At 48.4% G+C, this 20,248-nt stretch overlaps 1 protein-coding gene across 1 annotated transcript in view; it reads left to right on the top strand.

The window, feature by feature from the left end:
- GALNT18 (polypeptide N-acetylgalactosaminyltransferase 18) overlaps positions 1-20,248 on the top strand; it is a 355,023-nt gene that overhangs the window by 322,726 nt on the left and 12,049 nt on the right. Inside the window, exon 10 of the mRNA XM_011954282.1 lies at positions 10,119-10,283. Within this exon, the coding sequence (XP_011809672.1) occupies positions 10,119-10,283 (165 nt within the window). The remainder of the gene's footprint in view (positions 1-10,118; positions 10,284-20,248) is intronic.

Here is a 20,248-nt window from a genome sequence, read left to right on the forward strand (position 1 = left end):
CAAGGGAGAAAGACAACCAATGGCATGTGAATGCACAGGTTAGCAATGTGGGCCGCCGATGCCAGTGCTGCTGGGGATTTCTGGTGGCCTGTAGGGAACATGTCTCCAAATTATCCCAAGAAGGAAGAAGGATGGGTTATTTGTCCTCCAGCTTCCATCCATCATTGGTTGGGGGCTGCTTCTGGAGCTAGGTACTGGAAAGGCAAGCTCCTGCAGTAAGAAAAGTCCCCCAGGCAGAGGGCAGCAGGGGCCGACAGAGGAGGTTGTTCACACAGCCAGGGCTGGGGAGTGCCCAGATGCATGGGTGAGGCACTAACAGTATCCGCTACAGCCACAAACAGGGCTGACACCAGGTTATGCTGTCAAAGTGAATGGGATGGGTTTTCCAGGAGTCACTCGAGCTTTGTCCTATATCCAGGAGAGGCTGAGCCCTGAGGGGGATTGCCACCACACCCTTGCTATGTTCCACATCTGATGATGGTCTTCTCAAGGGTTGCTGATGGGCCAGGTGTGTGTTGAAGGACAACCACTGAGGGCTGTCAGTCTCTCTGCCTTTTAAGACTGAGTACAATGACTGCATCTCCAGAGCCCCAGAGATATCCGAGTGCAATGTCACTTTCCATGCCCTTTGCGGCTCTTTGCTGTCTGGTTTTGTTCTGACAGCAGCACGCATCCTGCACATATCCTTTCCCTGAGCCAAGTCCAATTCTTCAACCACGGGAACCCGGCCTACCACCCTGGCCATTGTTATTGATTGGGCCTCCTCTGTGATCTGTCCCATGGCAGCGTGTTACTGCTTGACATGGCTTTTGTTTGCAGCGCCCATCTGTGTCAAGGCACTTTGCTGGAGAGAGCCACTGAGGCAGGAGCCTGTCCCAGGCAGCCAGGCTGGTCTGGGGGATGCAGAGGGCAGGAGGAGGAAAGGGAGGAGCAGTGGCAGAAGAATCTGGATGAGGGGCTAAGGCCTAGATCAGGAGAGTTTGCAAGTGTTGGTCCCTAGAGACAGACCCGGAGGCTGCAGAAAAAGGGAGACTTCACCAGCAATCCCAGTAAAATGGGGCACCCATTCTTTGTCTTATACTCAACCACACCGAGGCACCTCCAGGCCAAGCTTGCTTCCAGGCTCCTTGGATGTTTTTGAGTCAGAAGACTCTTAGAGCCCCTCAGATGTGCTAACAAGTGGGGGCACTCACTGATCTGAATCACAGCTCCCTGGGGGCCAGCGGGGTGCTACCCAGTCTCTTCCCCACTCATCCCATTGGCACTATCATTCCTTAAATGGCATTGTACTGTCAAGCCTCTGTGGCTTGTGTTTGCCTGTTTCCTCTGCTAGAAGTCCCTTGTCCTTGACAAATATTTGGGCAAACTACTCTCTCTTTAGGCTGTTCTCTTTAGACTCATTACTCACTGACAGCCCCAGGTGGAGACTGTTACTCCAGCTCTGGGGCACCCCAGCACGCTGCCCACCCATCTGTTGTAAGCTGGCCACGAACATATTCTACCCATCCTCCAGCATGTCTGTCTCTCCACCAGGCTGACTCCCTGAGGGAGGGGCTCCCCGTCTCCTCTCTGCTTTCCCAATGCCCAGGCCAGCCCTGGTACCTGAGAGGCACAAAGGGTGTTTGTTGAATTGATTGGGATCAACTCCTCACTGATAGGCTGAATTCCAGTTATAAACCTCTCCCCAAAATGTTGAGGGATTCGTGTGCCTGTGCTCAGCCTCACCTGTTCCCCCTCCACCAGGGAAATGGGTTCACAGAGGAAGCCCTGAACTAGAAACCCAGCCTTACACATGTATGTCGTCACAGTAATAAATGCTTCCCGTTCCTCACATGGACCTCATGCTGTGGTTGATGAACATAAGATCATTCTGGAAATGACTCTCCTTCATTTCTGATTTAGCATCAGCACACTGTGGCCCTCAGCACTGTAACGAACCTCTGTGTCAAGGGGTTAATGACCAATAACCAAACCCTTAAATCAGCCTGCCTGTCTGCAGAGAGGCCTGCAGCTTGTTCTTTGAAGAAGAGGAAAAAGCCCATTTCTAATACACATTCTGGATGTCACAGCCAGCACTCTGTAAATTGAAATTTAATAAAGCAAGGCTCCCTTCCTTCTTCCCGCCCTCTGTGTCTGGCATCCTGCCTGTTTCCATGACTCTTACCTGGAGACCTATTGATCAGACTCAAGACAGGGGCACAGAGATGAGGGGGTGAAGCATTGCAGCTGGACGGGTAGCCCTCTCCCTCCTGGGTCTTTTCTTGCCCTCCTATGGATACCCTGGTCCTTGCCTACCTTGTCTTTGCCCTGCAGATAGGGATAAGTTCCCCCTTCTCATTGTAGGGGCAAGCTAGATCCCTATCTGCAGGGGCATTGCTTTTAAGCTAGAATCCAGAAGGGTGTGTGCTGCACCAACATTTTACTCCTAGGCTTCCCAAACTCTCCTTAACCCAGCTGATTTTCAACCTTAGTTGCACATTAGAATCACCTGGAATAAATCCCTGTGCCCAGGCCCCAGCCCCTGAGACTGTGGTTTGTAGGTTTTAAAGCTCCCCAGGTGATTCTGCTGTGCAGCCAAGGTGGAGAGCCCTGCCTTAGCTTGATTGCATTTAGGAGTTTGTCCTTGTGAGTCTTGTGATTTCATTTGCTCTCAGATATTCCTCCTCTTGCAAGATCCAGGCCATAGCTTGACTGTGCCTTCAATGACCTTTGCCAACCGCCCGATTTTAAAAGTTTGCAATCACCCTGTTATATGCAACTCTTAACTCCCTAGACAGTGTCACACCACTCCCCTGTTATGTCCCCCAGCCCCTCAGAGAGCTGGGCTCTTAATTCCTTGTTGGGCTGCAACCATCCAGAATACAGATAAATATCCAAAGAAATGACAGGGATGCTGGTTCATCCATTTCCAGTGTAAGTGCCTGGCCAATTCAGTTGTTTTCTCCCTTATGATGGGTTCTAGAACCTCTTGTAAACAGTGTCCCAGTATAACTCTCCCTTTCCACCCCTCATCACTCTCCAGGCCCAGGACAGTTTCAGCCAAAGACGATCACTGCTGCCCCATGCTGGAGGCTCAGCAGGGAGAGGCTAAATGCCCCAAAGATACTTCATTTTTCACGGACACCTACTTGATAGGCCAGCACAGTTGCCAAGGAAGCCTCATTTAATGGAGGAAAAACAGCTGGTCCAAATTTACACGCCCATTGTTTGGAAGAGAACTCGTACTCCAGTTGTGCCTTGAAAATGTGTCTATTATTAAGTAATGTAACTAACCCTATTTTGCCCAGTGTTCTAGATTTGCCTGGGAGGCCCTCCTTGACTCTTCCTCTGCCCATCCCATGATTTTTGCATCTCAGTCTTTATTTAGCTTGGTGAAGGTTCTAGAATTTCTGCGGAGGCTGAAGCATGACATAGGTATTGAGGTCTTGATAGAAGAGGGGATTGGATGATTGAAAAATACATAAATTGTAGTTCTACTTTTAGTTCTTTAAGGAATCTCCAAACAATTTGATCCAGCAATCCCACTCCTGGGTATCTACTCAAAGGAAAAGTAGTCCTTCTATGGAAAAGACTGGAACATGCATGTTTATAGCAGCACAATTCACAATTGCAAAAACATAGAACCATCCTAAATGTCCATCAACCAACGAGTAGATAAAGAAAATGTTGTGTAAATACCATAGACTTCTACTCAGCCATGAACAGAAATAAGATAATGGCATTTGCAGCTACCTGGATGGATCTGGAGGCCATTATTCTAAGTGAAGTAATTCAGGAATGGAAAACCAAACATCCTATGCTCTCACTTAAAGTGCAAGCTACGCTATGAGGATGCAAAGGCATAAAAATTATATTATGGACTCTGGGGACTTGGAGGAAGAGGTGGGAGGGGAGTGAGTAATAAAAGATACACAATAGGGCCAGGCACAGTGGCTTATGCTTATAATCTTAGCACTTTGAGAGGCCAAGGCAGGCAGTTCACCTGAGGTCAGGAGTTCGAGACCAGCCTGGCCAACATGGTGAAACCCTGCCTCTACTAAAAATAAAAAAAAATTAGCTGGGTGGGTGGCATACGCCTGTAATCTCAGCTACTTGGGAAGTGAGTCAGGAGAATTGCTTGAACCCACGAGGCAGAGGTTGCAGTGAGCTGAGATCATGCCACTGCACCCCAGACTGAGTGACAGAGTGAGACTGTCTTAAAAAAACAAAAACAAAAAAACCACTACATATTAGGTACAGTGTACACTGCTTGGGTACTGGGTCCACCACCTGTTCCCCCAAAACTACTGAAATAATTTTAAAATAAAAATATGTAAATTGGCCATATCAAAGAATGCAAGGGAGTGGGGCCTGGTGGAGGTTGGAGGCAGGAGGTTGAGGTTCTCGTCCACATGTTTGCAAAGGCTCTTTGGTGGAATAGAAGCTAACAAAGGCCTCCTCGTCCACAACATCCTCCTCCTGGACAGATGCCTCCTGCTTTAGAGAAGTGGTTTCTTAAAATTCATCAAAACCTATTGTTCAAAGAAAATGTTATATGAAAGTCAATTATCCAAAAGACAAAAGAAGATCTGCTGTGGTGGGGCTGGGAGAGGGACTCTGGAACCCCAACCACAATGGCCCCTGAGACCCCTTCTTGGAGTCCCCAGAGCTCAGCATGACAACCTGGTGGGAACGGCCCTGGTAGTCCCATCGCTGGTTCATGGGTGAGTTCAGACTGGCCCTTGGGACCAAGCTCCCAGGCCTGGGCAGCTGTAGCTGAAGTTCAGGACTGGGCAGAGGCGGTGGCCATCAGTGCGGCCGAGGAGAGCCCCTCCGAGGAATGGGTAAGGGACCACAGGCCCTGAGCTGCCAGAACTCAGCCTTCCTTGGGACCTCTCCCTAGGCAGGGAGGGGAGAGAGCAACTGCCTACCTGAGTGTCTTCACAAGTTTTTAAAACTCTCATAGCCTCAGTTTCCTTGTTCTTAAAAGTGGCAGTAGCCACAGGCATGGAAAACACCTAGCAGAGGACTGCTAGGGGCACAAAACTGTGCATGTTTTCTTCTCTTCCTTCCCTTCCTGAGGCTGTTCTGCTCCAGGTGGCAGTTTCCATCCACCAGGTGAGGCTTGACACATGTGAGGCGTGGCTCCTACGGAGGGCTGGAGGCCAGGCTCTCAGACCAGGGTATCCTACAGGGTGGGGCCCTTTCCCCAAGGTGGGGGGACAGAGTCAGGAGAACCTCTGGCCCTGGGGGACATTACCCAGCCTCGACTCCGTGGCTCCGAAGGCAGGAATGTGCAACCAGAGTTCTGTGGTCTCCCCGGCCAGCTGTTAGCTCTCAGTCACGGCTCCTACCCCTGGCCTGGAGGAGAGGAAAATGCTGCTAGCATAAGATCCAGGATACGGATGTGTTGATTCTTTTACCTTGCAGGTGATTTTGCTCTTCCTTCTGCAAGCATCAAAATGAAATGCTGGAGATCTGGTTTGCGGCCCTGCTGAGCTGTGTGGGGCTGAGTAGAGAATGAGCCAAATCAATCATTGGCAGCTGAGGAGGAGCTGAGTGGGCAGGGATGATGTTTCTCTGCCCTGGGGGTTTGTAAGACGTCCACAGGCAGGATAACAGCTTACCCCAGCCTCGGACCAGTTACAGGAGGGATGCTACTGTCTCAGAACTTTGTAGCATCTTTTATTCTAGGCCCCTCCAGCTCTCTAGTACTGTATTAGTCCAGGTCCCCATCATGACTGGAAGGGATCACAGTGGAAGTCCTCTCCTGGCTCCCCACTGCCCCTCCAGCCTGGAGGCTGGAGCTGGAATGACCCCAGGGAGGTGCATGAGGGAGGTGAGTGGTCACACCTGTAGCTCTGGAGTTAAACTGCCTCGCTGTAAATCTCAGCTCCTCACCAACCGTGTGACTTCGGAAACATTGCTTATGGTCTCCTTGCCTCAGCTTCCTCGTCTGTAAGGTAAGGGATAATATTAGTACCTGCCTCACAGAGTTATTGCTAAGATTAAACAAGAATAAAGCATGTAAGTTATTTCATGTCTGGCACAGGGTAAGAGGTAAAAACACGTCAGCTTTTATTATACGCTATCTAAGTTGGGGTATCTCAACAGCGGCACTACTGACATTTTGGCTAGATAATTCTTTGCTGTGGGGGGCTGTCCTGTGCATTTAGGATGTTGAGTGGGATCCCTGACCAGCCACTAGACACCTCCCACCACCCCCACCATCATGACAACCAAAAATGTCTCCAGGCATTCCAAATAGCCCCTGGTTTGTAACGTTCCCCCATTGAGGACCACCGTTTTAAGTCACTTCTTGCCTTACACCTTCCAGAGTCTCCATTGCTCAGAAAGCTTAGCTATGCTTGCTGGGCCTGCAGGCACTGAAAGTGGGGCAACTTGTACAAGACTTTTTCCCTTTTTTTGTGTTCAAGCCATTAGTTTATTTAATCCACTAGGCTGGGCTTCTGAGATGTCCGCGTGAGGACTTGAGAGAATCCTCTTTGCCAAACCTCCCTCTGTGATCTGCCAGCTTCGTGGTTACGCCAGTCAAAAGGCACTTTGTTGTTTTGTTTTTAAATAACAACTGTCCAGCCCTATTATGATTTTCCCAGACTCTGGAGCAATAAACAGCTCTGATGACAGCTGTACCAGATAGTAAGTGCACACGTTTCTCCTGGCATCTCCCTAAACTCTTCAGAGCAGCTAAGTAGATAAAACTGATTTCAGTTGTTACCTGAGTAGCCACTTGTGTCTGCCAAGTCTGCTCCAGAGACAAGAACCAGGCTCTGATGACAGAGAAGAAGAAAAACATGGGAATGACTGGCTCCCTTGCTGTCCTTGTCTTACAGCCCACATCCCTAAACCTTAGGAAATCTGGGTCCTGGCATGCAGGGAGATTAAGAGCTACAGTGTCCTAAGGAGGTCACAGTGCATTCAACCCAAGGGCATAAACAGGTGTGCACCTTTTGGTGAGAGGCCCAGGTGGCAGGTTGAGGCCCCACACAGTTGAATATTCAGGGCAGGCTTTCTGGACATGGTGGGTTCTCGTTTCTATTTTCAAAGTAGTGAGAGTTGGGGTAGGTGAGTGCAAGACGTAGGGGCACTTCTCATATTCATGTGATTGGGGTCATTATTTCCTGATACATTGTTGGTTTCCCTGAAGTGGCATGGCTTCTCCAGGACAGGGATCATGGATTTTCTCATCTCTGTAACCCTAGATCCCAACTTAGAGATTACTTGCTAGTTGAATAGAGGTGATGCCTAACTCTATGGCTGTTTGACTTTCTACATCCTACCAGTTACCAAGTTCTCCCTCAACTCCAATAAACTAGAAGCCACAGGACATCAGCTTTTTTTGGTGGTGACCTGGAAATCCAGGCCACACAATGGACAGTCTCAGGATTCCGATGAGCAAACCGCCCCTTGCCCAGCATAGCTTTGAAGAGGCTCCCCTTGCCTCTTGTTCTGGTTACATTTCCACATTGAAGCTGGGCATCCTACATTTGGCCTCTGCTCAGAACTTTGGTCACTGTAAATCCTTCACCTTTGTTATTGGAAGACTCAGTCATTTTAGTCATTTTGATGTCAATTTCCATGGATTTGCCAAACCTGATAACTTGTAAGGTGACGACAGAGAGCAGATATTAGCTGTAATGAGCATCTTCTCCTCCTCCCTCTAGACACACTCTCAACCGAGTTCCCTCCACCCTGAGAGGCTGACTTTATGGAATGTTTCAATGGAAATCTCTGGTTTCCAGTTGGGTTCTGCCAATGGCCTGACCTAGTACGAGATTGAAGTGGGGAGGAAAGAGTGAACTTGGGGTGTTTGTTAAGCATCACTTGCCATGACCCCCAAGCCCTCCTGTCAGCTTTCTCTCCATGACTTTTCTCTTACAGGTTCTGGTGACAGCTCTGTCCTCTCATTCCGCTGGGCATAGGGGTACTAACAGCTTCTCGTTACTTTCCCCAGGGAACCATCCTATCCCTTGTGGTTCCCTGACACCCCACCCACACCTTTGAAAATGGTGCCTTTATTACACACTCCTCAGGTCTCTCCCTATTAAAATGGGTCATCTCTTTCCTGTTGAAGTCTTGACTGTTCCTAAGGGAACACCCTGCCTGCCCTCCACCCCCTCCCAAGAGCCTAAAGAGACTTCTGAGCATCAGGAAGAATCTGCCATGAAGGACCACCCTTACTCGCCCTCCTCATCCACACTGCCTTCTTTCCACTTCTGTCCTTTTTATGGCCTGGCACACAGGTTTAAAAAGTACTTGTCAACCATCCTCTTTTACTAAAGCAAAACATACATTATTTTGCCATTTTGAATTAATCAAAAATATTTGCCAATGAGAATTTTGGAACATGTCAAGATAACCAGAGAGAACACCCTGAATATTCTAACCTAAAGTGGAAAAGTGTGGTATCTTGGTTTGTTTCTGGGGCCTAAGCACTGGGGCAGGGGGCCACTAATGATGAGGGTGGCAGCATGTTAATGCCTTTAGCAATGTGAGGAGAAGAGTTCACAGAACCCTAAGACTTTCCACTTGGAGCCCTGATTGGGAACCACGGATCACGGCTAAGGGAAGTTGCTGAAAATGTTGAAGGCCAAGAGTCACGTGGCTTTCCCCTAGACCAGGCCCAAACTACAGCCCATGGGAGACTCCTACTTTTGTAAATGATGTGTTCATGAAACACAGCCATTTGTTTATGTTTTTTTTTTCTGGGATGTGTTTGCACTACAGTAGGAGAGTGAGTTTTCAGAGGCTGTATGGTCCTCTGGGTAGAAAGGAGTTTGCAGAGCAGGCCTGGCTGCTGTCCTCTGAAAGGCTTGTTTACGAGGTTGGCATCCAAGAGCCTGGGTCTCAAGATTCCCAGCAGAACTGATAAGAGTGGCTCTCTGTGCTTAATCTGATTATACAAACAAAACAGGCTAGGTTTGCCACTCACTTTCCTTCTGGAAGTCTGGGATTTTGGTGCATACTAGGCAGAGGCTGCCTATTTGACAGCCCCCGGTAAAAACCCTGAGTGCTGTGTCTCTAATGTGCTTCTCTGGTAGACAGCATTTCTCATCTGTTGTCACAGCTCAGAGGAATTGAGCACGTCCTGTGCACCTCCCCCGAGAGGGGGCCCTTGGAAGCTTGGACCTGGTTTCCCTGGGCTTTGTCCAGGAGCCTTTCTTCTTTTCCTTTTCCTTTTGGGTTTGTTTTGTATCCTTTTGCTGTCATAAATCATAGCAGTAAGTACAGTTATGTGCTGAGTCCTGTGAGTCCCCATAGAAAATCATCTAGCTGAGGGGTGGTCTTGGAGACTCCCCAGCACACCCACAAAACCAAACATATTTGTCAACCTGCACTTTAAGAAAAAGTTTGCCACCTCCTGCTCTGCACAGTCTTAGTGTGCATAGAAATTATGTGTTACACACCTCCCATCCCACAAGACTCTGTGCTTCCTGAAGGCGCGGTCCAGGCTTTTTGCTCTGACAAAGCACAGTATCTGACATGAAATATTTATGAAGGGAGGAAATCGGGGAATCTGTAAATAGTGGATTAAAGGCAGGCAGATCATGAGGTCAGGAGTTTGAGACCAGCCTGACCATCATGGTGAAACCCCCGTCTCTACTAAAAATACAAAAATTAGCCAGGCATGGTGGTGCACACTTGTAATCCCAGCTACTCATGACGTGGAGGCAGGAGAATCACTTGAACCTGGGAGGTGGAAGGTTGCAGTGAGCCGAGATGCGCCACTGCACTCCAGGCTAGGCAACAGAGCAAGATTCTATCTCTGAAAAAAAAAGAGGGGTTTGTAAACTGGGTGAAGAAATAAATTTAAAAGGTTATGACCAATGTTTTCCAATGAAAGATTAGAATAGAAATCAGTGTATATTACATATGTAAGGGTGTTTTATTTCTTGTAGTTATACAGGTGGACCAAACACTATACTGGATCATAATGTAAAAGGGTTTCTTTTTGTCTATTGCAATAGAAAATAATCTGAAGGCCACTGGATGTGAAGACTCCAGGGTCTTCCCTAACTGTGGCCTCTCTGCCAGCTGCCCAGGAGAATCACTACCTACCTTCCTGTCTCTGTGGCCATTGGCATTTATCCACACTCTCTCCCTCCCTCCGCCCCCAGAACGTGTACTACACGAGCAGTCAGCAGATCCATGTGGGCATCCTGAGCCCCACGGTGGATGACGATGACAACCGGTGCCTGGTGGACGTCAATAGCCGGCCCCGGCTCATCGAGTGCAGCTACGCCAAAGCCAAGAGGATGAAGCTTCACTGGCAGTTCTCTCAGGTAGCAACCCAAGCCCGGGCACAGTGGCAGCCGTGTTGGAAAACGAGGAGCGTGGCCTTAGGGACCAGGGAGGGGATGGAGGAGAGAGGAAGGAGAGAGACTGGCAGTAATGAGGCTGTGGCTCCAGCCTGCTTCTCAGGGATTTGCTGATCACCTACCATGTGCCGTGGGTCTCGTGTGTTAACTATTGATCCCTGTGATATTGGCTCTGAGGGAGTTTATTATTGTTGTTGTTTTATTATAATGATTTTATTATTGTACTTAATTTTTAGATATAAGGAAACTGAGGCTCAGAGAGGGGAGTCCCCTGTCCAGAGTCTCACAGCTAGGGGTGGGGCTGGGATTTAAACTCGGGTCTTTCTGACTTTAAACCTTCACGTTTCTCCTATACAAGCCTCTGCTCATGAGATGCAGCCCCCAGTCTCCCAGGTGTAGACAGTGCTGGTCTCTGATCTGCAACTTTCTCTGCCTTCTGCCCAGTATTGGGTCACTCTGGGAGAAGAAGTTTCCTTGCCGGGCAGCATCTTGGGGCCATTTGGCAAAAGGCAGTCCTCACACTAGTGACCGTGGGACATTCCTTTATTAAGTCTCTGTTAATTCAGGGGCCCATATTTGACTTCCTGCTCTTCACTGGCCCCTCATAGCTCCCATTATAGAATGGTGGCCAAGGATCTAGATGCCTAGCTTTGAGGAGAACTTCTGCCTCTTCCCAGAGGTCTCCTAGTCACCAGGGAATCTGCTAAGGTAGGATCCGTTTTCACCCACGGATAGGGATGCCTGCCTCCCAGGTGGAGCAGGTAAAATGTTAATAACAGGAAGTGAGGGAGCCCATGGGGTTGTGGAGCCTCAGGGCTGCCTGGGGCTGTACATGGTGGACACTCCCAGGGAAGTTCAGGAGGGAACACCTGTATTCATGGGACTGAGTGGCAGGAGCTCCTGACTCCAGCCTCCCAGCAAGCTGCTTCTCTCCTGGTAAGGATGGAGGCTGCTGGGGGCACTGCGAGGAACTTTGGAAGCTGGCTATACCTTCATTCCAATCCTGGCGTCCAGTTACTCTCTCTGTAGAAAGGGTGCTGGTAAGGGGAGTCCCAGCTACATCATATTCCATGGGCATAGGGCACCTTTGATTGTGGCGTGGGTGTGCAGAGTTAGAGGACTGACAGAGACTCTTAGGTCCTAAATAAACAGTGAAGGTCAATACTGAGCTGCAAGTTCAAAACAAGGTCATGGACTTAGGAGCTAGTTAGAAAGCAGAACCAAGAGCCTCAACCAGGGCTGTGTGAACACAGGAAAGCAGATGGTGGAGAGGAGCCCAGGAAATAAATGGGAGCATTTCCGAGGGCAGGTGGAGGATGCAGGTGGCAACTCTGTGAGTCCCAGCTTGCTCTGCAAAGTGTCGGGGGTTCAATGAAAGGGAACTCATGCAAAGGACTCATGGCTCCTGCCCCTTCCTGTCTATGTAACCTTTGGCATGTGCTGTAAACTATAAAGTTCTGTCCCAATAGGAGTAACAGCTAACATTCATATAGTACTTACTGTGTGTCAGGCATATATTAACTCATTTAATCCTCACCACAACCAGATGTGATAGGTACCACCTGACCTCATAGCTGAGGAAACTGAGTCACAGAGAAGTTAACGAACATGCCCAAGGTGCTCCTGTTGGTCATTAGTCATGAAATAGTTCCAATTCTTTCTTCTCAACACTGAAGTTATGTTGGAAGTGGCCATGTGGGAGAAGGCCAGAGGTCAGGGCTGAGGCTTGAGACACAGGGTGTTCATCCTCCCACCTCCCTCTCTGTGGAAACACCAGATGCCCCAGCTGGGAGCTGCTGCTGACTCGACACTGTGCCTGGCAGAAGCCTTCATCACTTTCCTCTGCCAGATTTCCAGCTCAGGGGACAGAGGATGGGGCTACATTTCCCTCCTTTCCTCCAAGTTGAGAGGCAGAGGGAGGCCTGGGGTGTGTGGTGTGGGAGGACAGTTAGGTACATGCCTGGTGAGGGATGGCTGCCGTTTCTCAAGACGGACTAGGTGCAAAGTAGGCTTGTAGGTTGGAGACAGCAGCATCCTGAGTGCATATTCCGGGCTCCGTGGAGGTGAGTGGGGCTGACTTTGCTGGGGTGAAATGGGCTTCATGCCTGAGACTGTCTTCAGGGTCTATGTGAGTCACAAGGGACCATTTTCTACTGCCCTCAGCCAGACCTGCTGGGCCTCTGGGTTCAGCTTGCCCTGCCCTCTGTGAATGGAACAGTGCAGGAAGTTGGTGGTGGTGCAGCTAGGGGTGGGCAGGGCTGGTGGCTTCTCAGAAGACAATGTGCTTAACTAGGAATGAATGTTAAGAACCTGGGAGCCTGGTCTCTTTGGAAGGAGTAAAGGGCATTCCAGGGAGAGGAAACAGCATGTGTGAAAGTTGTGAGACATCAAAAGCAGGCCGTGCTCAGGGAGCTTCCAGGAGTCAGAGGGTGGCCAATCCTGGAGGGCACAGTGGGAAGCGGCCGAAGAGCCTAGAAGGGCAACTGGACCAGGCCTGGAGGCCACAGGACCTGGTGGATTTGGTTCTATGGGAGATGAGGATGTGCAACCCCAGGTCATGTTTAGGTCCAGGATTTTGAAAGCCTCCTCTGGCAGGGATTGTGAAGCTGGATTAGGAGAGATTCTAGAAAAGGAAAGAGGCAGGATGAAGAGTTAGCAGGAGGTTGAGATGCAGTTTGAAAGTTTAGCCATTTCTTCCTCCCTCTCCTCCATGACCCTGGGGTCTTCATGGCCTGCGTCATCCCCCAAAATCTCCTCTCAGCACAGGCTCTAAGGCCAATCCTACGGGCTCAGCTTTGGTGATGTGGTCTGGAAATGTTGACAGGCACCACCAGGAGTCCTCTGATCGACGAGAGTACTGCTTCAGATTACTGCAGGAGGAGGATGAGCAGTGGCCTCTGGGCTGTCCTGGAATAGCCCCTGGAGGCCACAGCCCTGCCAGGCACTTGCAGCCCTGGGGACTTGGTATCATCCAGACATGGGTATTCCTGAACTGAAGTAAGCATCAGCCCTCTTCAGACTCCTCTGCCTGTGAGCCTCAGCCTTTCTGCATTCAGCCTTATACAGTTTGATGTTAATAGCACAGCAAGCCCACCTCCAAGATGAGACATTGAGATGAAGTCACCCTCCAAGATCACATGGACTGAGAGTGGTAGATTCACTGGCTGAATCTGAAGCCCAGGCTGCTTTGACATCCAAGACCTGCACCCAGACACTTCTACCCTCTTTCCAGCCCTCACAGAGTCCTTCCCACCCATGCTCTGAAGTCCCCACTGGAGTAACTCAGCCTCATCTCCTGTGCACACCTAGATGCCTTGGGGCTGTGGCCAGCCCTCCCCATGCCTCCCATCTTGCCTGTCCATCCTGGCTATGGTAGAGAATGAAACACTGTTGTAAAATGGGCATTCTTGAGGCAAAGTCACCCCAAGTTCCAGCTCCCTCCTTCCCTTATCCCAGGGCATGGCTTGAAAAGGCAGCCCCACACAATTCCTGCTTAAACAGACATAAACATCAACAAAGCAGGCATCTGTGGCACACAGCTCTTCAGTGACTGGGCAGTTTTCAGCCACTTTGGCATATGTCTAATTAAAACTCCCCAGAGTGCTTTGGCAACCATATCTTTGATCATTCTATAAAAGGGAACCATTTGGAAATATTATTTTTGGATTCCTAGTTTGCAGACCCAGAGCAGCCACTCTCACTTGCTATTTAATAATTAATATATGTGAAAGTTTTGCTTACTGAAAAATGATCAATATTTATCAAGTGACCTGGAATCTCTCCTCAGGACCTCATTGGTGAGGAGTTGCTGTTGACAAGACCTGAAGAAGCCAGGAGCCTCTTAAATGATTAAAGTCTTGTGCTTGGGCTAATTTTCTTGCAACAGGTTTTAATCTTTGCAAATTGCATTCAGATCCTACCAACTAGGATGTTCTGGTATAGAAGCTGGACTGAAAGGAGCTTTTACTGGGTGCATTTCAAATCTCCTTTCTCGTTTCACATTATGCACTATTTATTCTCCTGAGGACAACATTTAAGCTCCACAGACACTCGGACTGAATTAATTTTAAAATAATCTGGTGTGTTTTCCCAGGTTCTCCTACAAAGAAGATAGGCATTTGCATATCTTGGTGTTCCATCTCATACCCTGATTTTCTGCTTAACAAATAAAATACATTTCCTCTAACTCCCGCAAGCTCTTCTGAATTTGCAATACTTCAGGCTGAACCAGGACAGCATTAGATACTGACACTGAGAAACTGGATTTGATGAAAACATCTCTTGGCAACGCTGATATGCAGGGCTCTGATGAGCAATTTTCCAATGATGAACAGTCTTTCCTTTAGTTGTTCATCAAACATTTATTGAGCATGGGGGTTGGACAGGAGGAATGCAGATATAAATCAGACACAGCCTCTGCCCTCAAGGAGCTCATGGGCATGTAAACACAACAGAACCGAATAAGAACAGAAACCAAGAGGTGTGCTGTGTTCTGAGAGCCTGGGATGACCGACTTGGTCTGCAGAACTCAGAGATGGCTTCACGTAGGAGGCTTGTTTGATTTATATCTTAAAGGTTGCAGAGACAGTTTCCAAGTGTAGAGAGAACATCCCAAGTAGAAGCTCACTTGAGCAAAGGCATGAAACAGCCAAGCATATTTTAGGAGTAGGAATCCATTGTCTGGTGTGGGTAGAATTTGGAGTTTTTGATGGGGCAAGAAGGAGATAAGTCACGTAGAACAGATAATGGTAGTTGAAAGCCATACCAAGAAGACGGACTTCACCTTAAAAGCAGAAGGAAAGAATGGGGAAGGTTCTTAAGTAGTAGATTTCCATGGTGGGGTGTGCAAAATCCCCCTGGCAGCTGAAAGCGGGGTGGATCAGAAGGAAAGAGGCTAGAAACAGGGAAGCCAGATAGGGAGGAGACTGTTCCATTGTTCCGGGAAGAGATGGGAGGACTTGGATGCCACAGGGGTGTGGGGACAGATAGCTATCAGGGAGGACTTTGAGAGACATTTCAGCAGGTTGTTGCACAGTGATGGATTAAATGATGGTAGTTGGGTGGTGGAGTGGTTCTTAATATAGGACCATTGCCAGCCCTGTGTTTGAGAACATTTGGTGGGCAGGCAGAATTGCCTCCTTCAAGCTACACACCCATCTCTAAACAGCCGACGCCTCCCACATCAGCACATGAAAAAACTTCATTAATATTAAAAGTGGTAGTTGTTGCCTTCAGTGATTTTTCCCATTGGTGATTCCTCCAGGATTAAAAAACTTCCAAAACTACTGGGATGATAGGTTCATATGCATTAAGTATATGTCTTTCAACCTTCTGAGAGTAGTCTCCATACTGAGATTTGGGGGATTCTGGGATTCAGTGATGGGTTTCTGTGAAAGAGGCATTTGGTCAATGACCCCTGGACCAGAGGAGGGAGAGGGAAGAGGCAGATATCAGGTCACTACAGAGAAGAACTTTGTGGCAGGATACTTGTCAAGCAAAGCAGAGGACTGACTCTCAGTAGTAACAAGGCCACCTCTCCACCTGCAACTACCATTATTTCTTTGAATGGTTTATAATAGCCTAATGTTAGAGGGAGTCGTCTGTTCAAAGATGTTATTGAGGAGATTCTTGCTCTAGGAAGGCTGTTGTCATGATGTGTTCCTCCAAGCTCCCACTTTCTGAAAGCCCATCTGTATGTTTGAATGCATGGTTAAAGAATTGAGGACTATTTAAGACCAGAAATAGCTCAGGAGGGTCAGTGTTCTACCTGCAGATATCTGAAGGGCTGCTTTGGGCAAGGGCTCAGCAGGCTTGTCCTGTGTAGCCCTGAGAGGACCAGCAGGGGGAAATCAGGAGCAATTTATTGAGCTGCTTTTTCATAGAGTTGTCGATGAGGCTGATGGCTTGGGCAGGTGGTGAGTTCAGGGGACCATCAGCAGGTTGTCAAAGGCTCTACAGCTCTCAATGGAGTTGGGCTGGGTGATTTTTAAGGGTGTATGGACTCTGAAATTCTGTAATTCTAAGCTCCTGAAGTTAGATGGCAAATCCTGAGAAGGGTTTTTTCCACCTAGAATTCTCACTGGGCCAGCCTGAATACAAAACCTTACAAATTCCAGAATGATCCTCTTAATCCTCTTAATCACACTTCATGGCATCATTTACCCATTATTTCAACCCGTGTCCCTCTCTTCTTCCATCAGCTAACAGACTAGAGGGGAGGACTGTGTCTCACACTTCAGTATCTCCAGCACCTAACGAAAAGCCGGAGACAGAGGCGGCAGCCAGCACGCTGGTGATCAAATGAAGGAGTCTTTTTTAAAAATTCACAAACCTTAACCAAAGGCCCCTTGTGTGCAAGGTCTTGAGCTAGGTTTGTGGGAGCCCCAAAGATGAACAAAATCCTACCCCAGTGATTGTTCTTGGATGTACGCATGCTCACTGAAGAAAAAATAAAGTCATACTACAGTATTTCAAGAAAATTTCATGTTAATAGTCCAAGGCTCCTGCTTCGTTGGAAAATCCCCATTCCTGCAGTGAACACTTTTAGGTGGTAGCGCATCCCACGTGCAGTACACAGACACGAATTGTGTAGAATTCTCAAACTTACGGCATAAACGCACACTTCTTCCGACCACCTCAGATTTGGAGGAGGGAGGTGGAAATATTTTATAGTAAAACAGATACGCATATTGCATGAAGTGGAGTGCAAATTTAAATGAGTATTTTTTAAAACAGGAGGCTCTGATGAAATCTCAGGGTGTTCAGACTGTCTTTCATGTTGCCCTCATACTCTGGGGTCTTTGGCAGGAACGCTGGCGAGGCCCAGCTGGGAGTTCAAGGGCATGCAAGGCAGATGCCACACCCCAGCTCCCTGTGCTTGCTTCATTCTCAGAGCAGCACTGATGCATTTTCCAAGTGGGGAGCATTGCGGATAGCCACAGAGATGTCTGTTAATGCCAGGAAAGGAGAGATTTTCAAGACTAGATGAGACTGCCTGGAAGAGACTGAGCCCCTAGCCAAAGCTGCCTGTCAAGGGACAATTGGCTTGATATGTGAGGTCTAATTTGATAATCTGATGCAAGATAAGTAACACATGCAAAGACGAATCTATTTGCAGAGCACATTTCCCAGAGAACACCACTAATTCTGCCAAAGAATTTCCCCATGCTGGAGGAGGAGGAGTCCTTGACTTTCTCCTGCTCCAACCCCCAAGTGCTGTCAGCAAGTCCAACTTGGAGAACCTTTTGTGTTGAAAAGAAGAGACAATAATCGAGTATTTCATTATGGCTCCAGAATAAAACAGCCTTTCATTTCCATGTCATATGAAGGGGCAAGTGTGGAACTGTCCAGTTTTGAGGGACTGACAAAGCTTCGTTTAGGCCTTGGATGTACTATTAGTTATTTTTGGTTTGTGAAAGTCAGCACTTCCCTCCTCCCCCTCATCCCACAGATATCAGGGACCAGGACTAGGTGTGACGGCTCAGCTCCCCACTACCCAGACCTGGGTGAGATTTTAAAATGTATTGCTCAAACATTTATACGATGTTTACTATGTGCCCTGTACTACTCTGTTTTATAAATGTTACTTAATCCCTATGATAGTGCTATAAGGTACTTACTATAACTATCCCCAATTTTATAGAGGAGGAAACTGAGGCATGGAGAGATTAAGTAATTTGTCAAAAGTCAGATCTGGGAATCCTGCCTCTGGGGTCCATGCTTTAAACCACCATACCATGGTCCCTTGTCCTGCCTCTGGAAAATCAGTGGATCACTGCAATGGGAGTTTGGGGCTGGGGCCTCCCTGCTGAACCGGTCACAAATATGTGTGAACTGGCTGGATCCCTACCTCCTCAGCAAGCTCCCTCCAGCCATCGTGCTGTCTCCATAAGCCCTCTCCGCCTGTGCTTTTGCACTTGATGTTCCTGTTACCCCACCTTCAGTCCAAGGGGCCCTTCACACAACAAGCCCCAGGCAGAATCTCACTCAAAGGTGAGACTAAGAAAGAGAACACCCAAGCACTTAAAAAAAAACACGAAAGTCTTTACTAGTAAATCAGGTGCTGAGTATTCATAATACAAAAATGACCACTTAACTCTACCAAAAAAGGGACTTAATCTCAGGGTTTCTTTAACTAGCTGTAACGTCCCACACATGCTTTGAAGTATTTGATTACTAATCATAAACTACTTAACCTAGAAACTCCTGAGCTCACCATGCTTAAAGCCAAAGACCCACTGGGCGGCTTGCCCATGGAAAATTAATTAAAAAGGAAAGTGGAATGGGAATTCTGAAATAAGCAGAGAAGTCTTTGGAATCCACGAGTTAGTACACACAAGCATCCTTGTGAACTCCTTGATTGCAAAAGTAAGACCAGCCTGAGCTTAACCCAAATATTCCAGATGTTCTACCTCAGGGTGCAAGCGACCAGCTGGGCCCAACCCTTTCCTGAAAGGGGGTCATAGCTTGTGGTCTCAAAGTGCGGTCCCAGACCAACACCACCAATGCAACAGCACCTGGGAACTTTAAAAGACACATTTTCAGGCCTTATCTCAGACCTAGTGAATCAGAAGCGAGAGGGGCAGTGACCTATACTTTAACAAGCCCCCAGGCAACTCTAACTCTTACATTCCAGGAGGAACAGGCCAATCTGGTGCTAGCTGTTCCACACGTAGGCACCACAGACACACACTTGGGAAACTGAGGCAGAGAAGTGCTTGGCTGTGTAATAACCTGGGATCTGCTCCTCGGTGCCCAGGAGGCTCATGGACTGTGGCTTCCACATGTCCCAGTCTACACATAGTTCTCTATGTTGAGACACAAATTGAGTGCCCCAGCATGCTCTGTCTCCTTTTGTAATTGAGAAGACTGAAGCCCAGAGTGGCTCAGCCATTTTCCTGGGGTCACATGGCCAAGGCGAGGCACAGAGTCCTAGGTTTGTTGCTTCTGCTCATGCCTTTCCAGTTCCTATTCCTGAGAGGCCCAGAAGGAGGAGGAATTAGGCTGGAAGGTGGGAACCTGGCTGTAGGAATTATTCTCAGCCTTCTAAATACTATACATTCAACTTTTGATTTTTTTTTTTTTTTTAGCTGCCGTTTCCATATTTAATCTGGTTTTCATTCCAATTAAGTTCTCTGTGTGCTATGGCTTCTCTCCTGCCAGGTTTAATTGCCCTTATTTAAATTCTTTAATTAAAAGTATTGTGTGTTTCCAGATTATGTAGTTGTAGTACTACACAAATAATGTAGATGACAGGGCTGGTGAACCAAGTGACTGTGCCCTCCACAGAGGGAGGGGCCAGCCCAGGTCTCTGCATGAAGCCCCAGCCTAAGGCCATGAGACTGGCCCAGAGGATGCAGGTTGGACCCTGGGAGTGAGGACAGAAGTTGGCTAACACGTGTCCCTTCCTTCCTTCCTGCAATGCTGTGCCCAACATAGCACTACCCAGAGTGGCCTGGTGAACCTGTCAGTCAGGTTCTGCAGTGGCTGGCCCTGTCATTCAGATTAAAAGCCAAAGTCTTGCTTGTAATTCCAGCACTTTGGGAGGCTGAGGCAGGCAGATCACCTGAGGTCAGGAGTTTGAGACCAGCCTGGCCAACATGGCAAAACCCCATCCCTCCTAAAACTACAAATATTAGCCAGGCGTGATGGTGCATGCCTGTAATCCCAGCTACTTAGGAGGCTGAGGCGGGAGAATCACTTGTACCTGGGAGGCAGAGGTTGCACTAGAGGCGAGATCCTGCCACTACACTCCAGCCTGTGTGACAGAGTGAGACTCCATCTCAAGAAAAAAATAAAAAGCCAAAGTCTGTTCAGTGGCCACAAGGCCCTACCCACTTACCCTCACCTCTTGGACCTCATCTCCTCCCGCTAACCCCAAGCTTCGGGCCCATGACTCCCTGACTTCTGCCCTGGGCCACCTCCTCCCC

Source organism: Colobus angolensis, unplaced genomic scaffold, assembly GCF_000951035.1.
Source record: "Colobus angolensis palliatus isolate OR3802 unplaced genomic scaffold, Cang.pa_1.0 Scaffold380, whole genome shotgun sequence".
NCBI lineage: Eukaryota > Metazoa > Chordata > Mammalia > Primates > Cercopithecidae > Colobus > Colobus angolensis.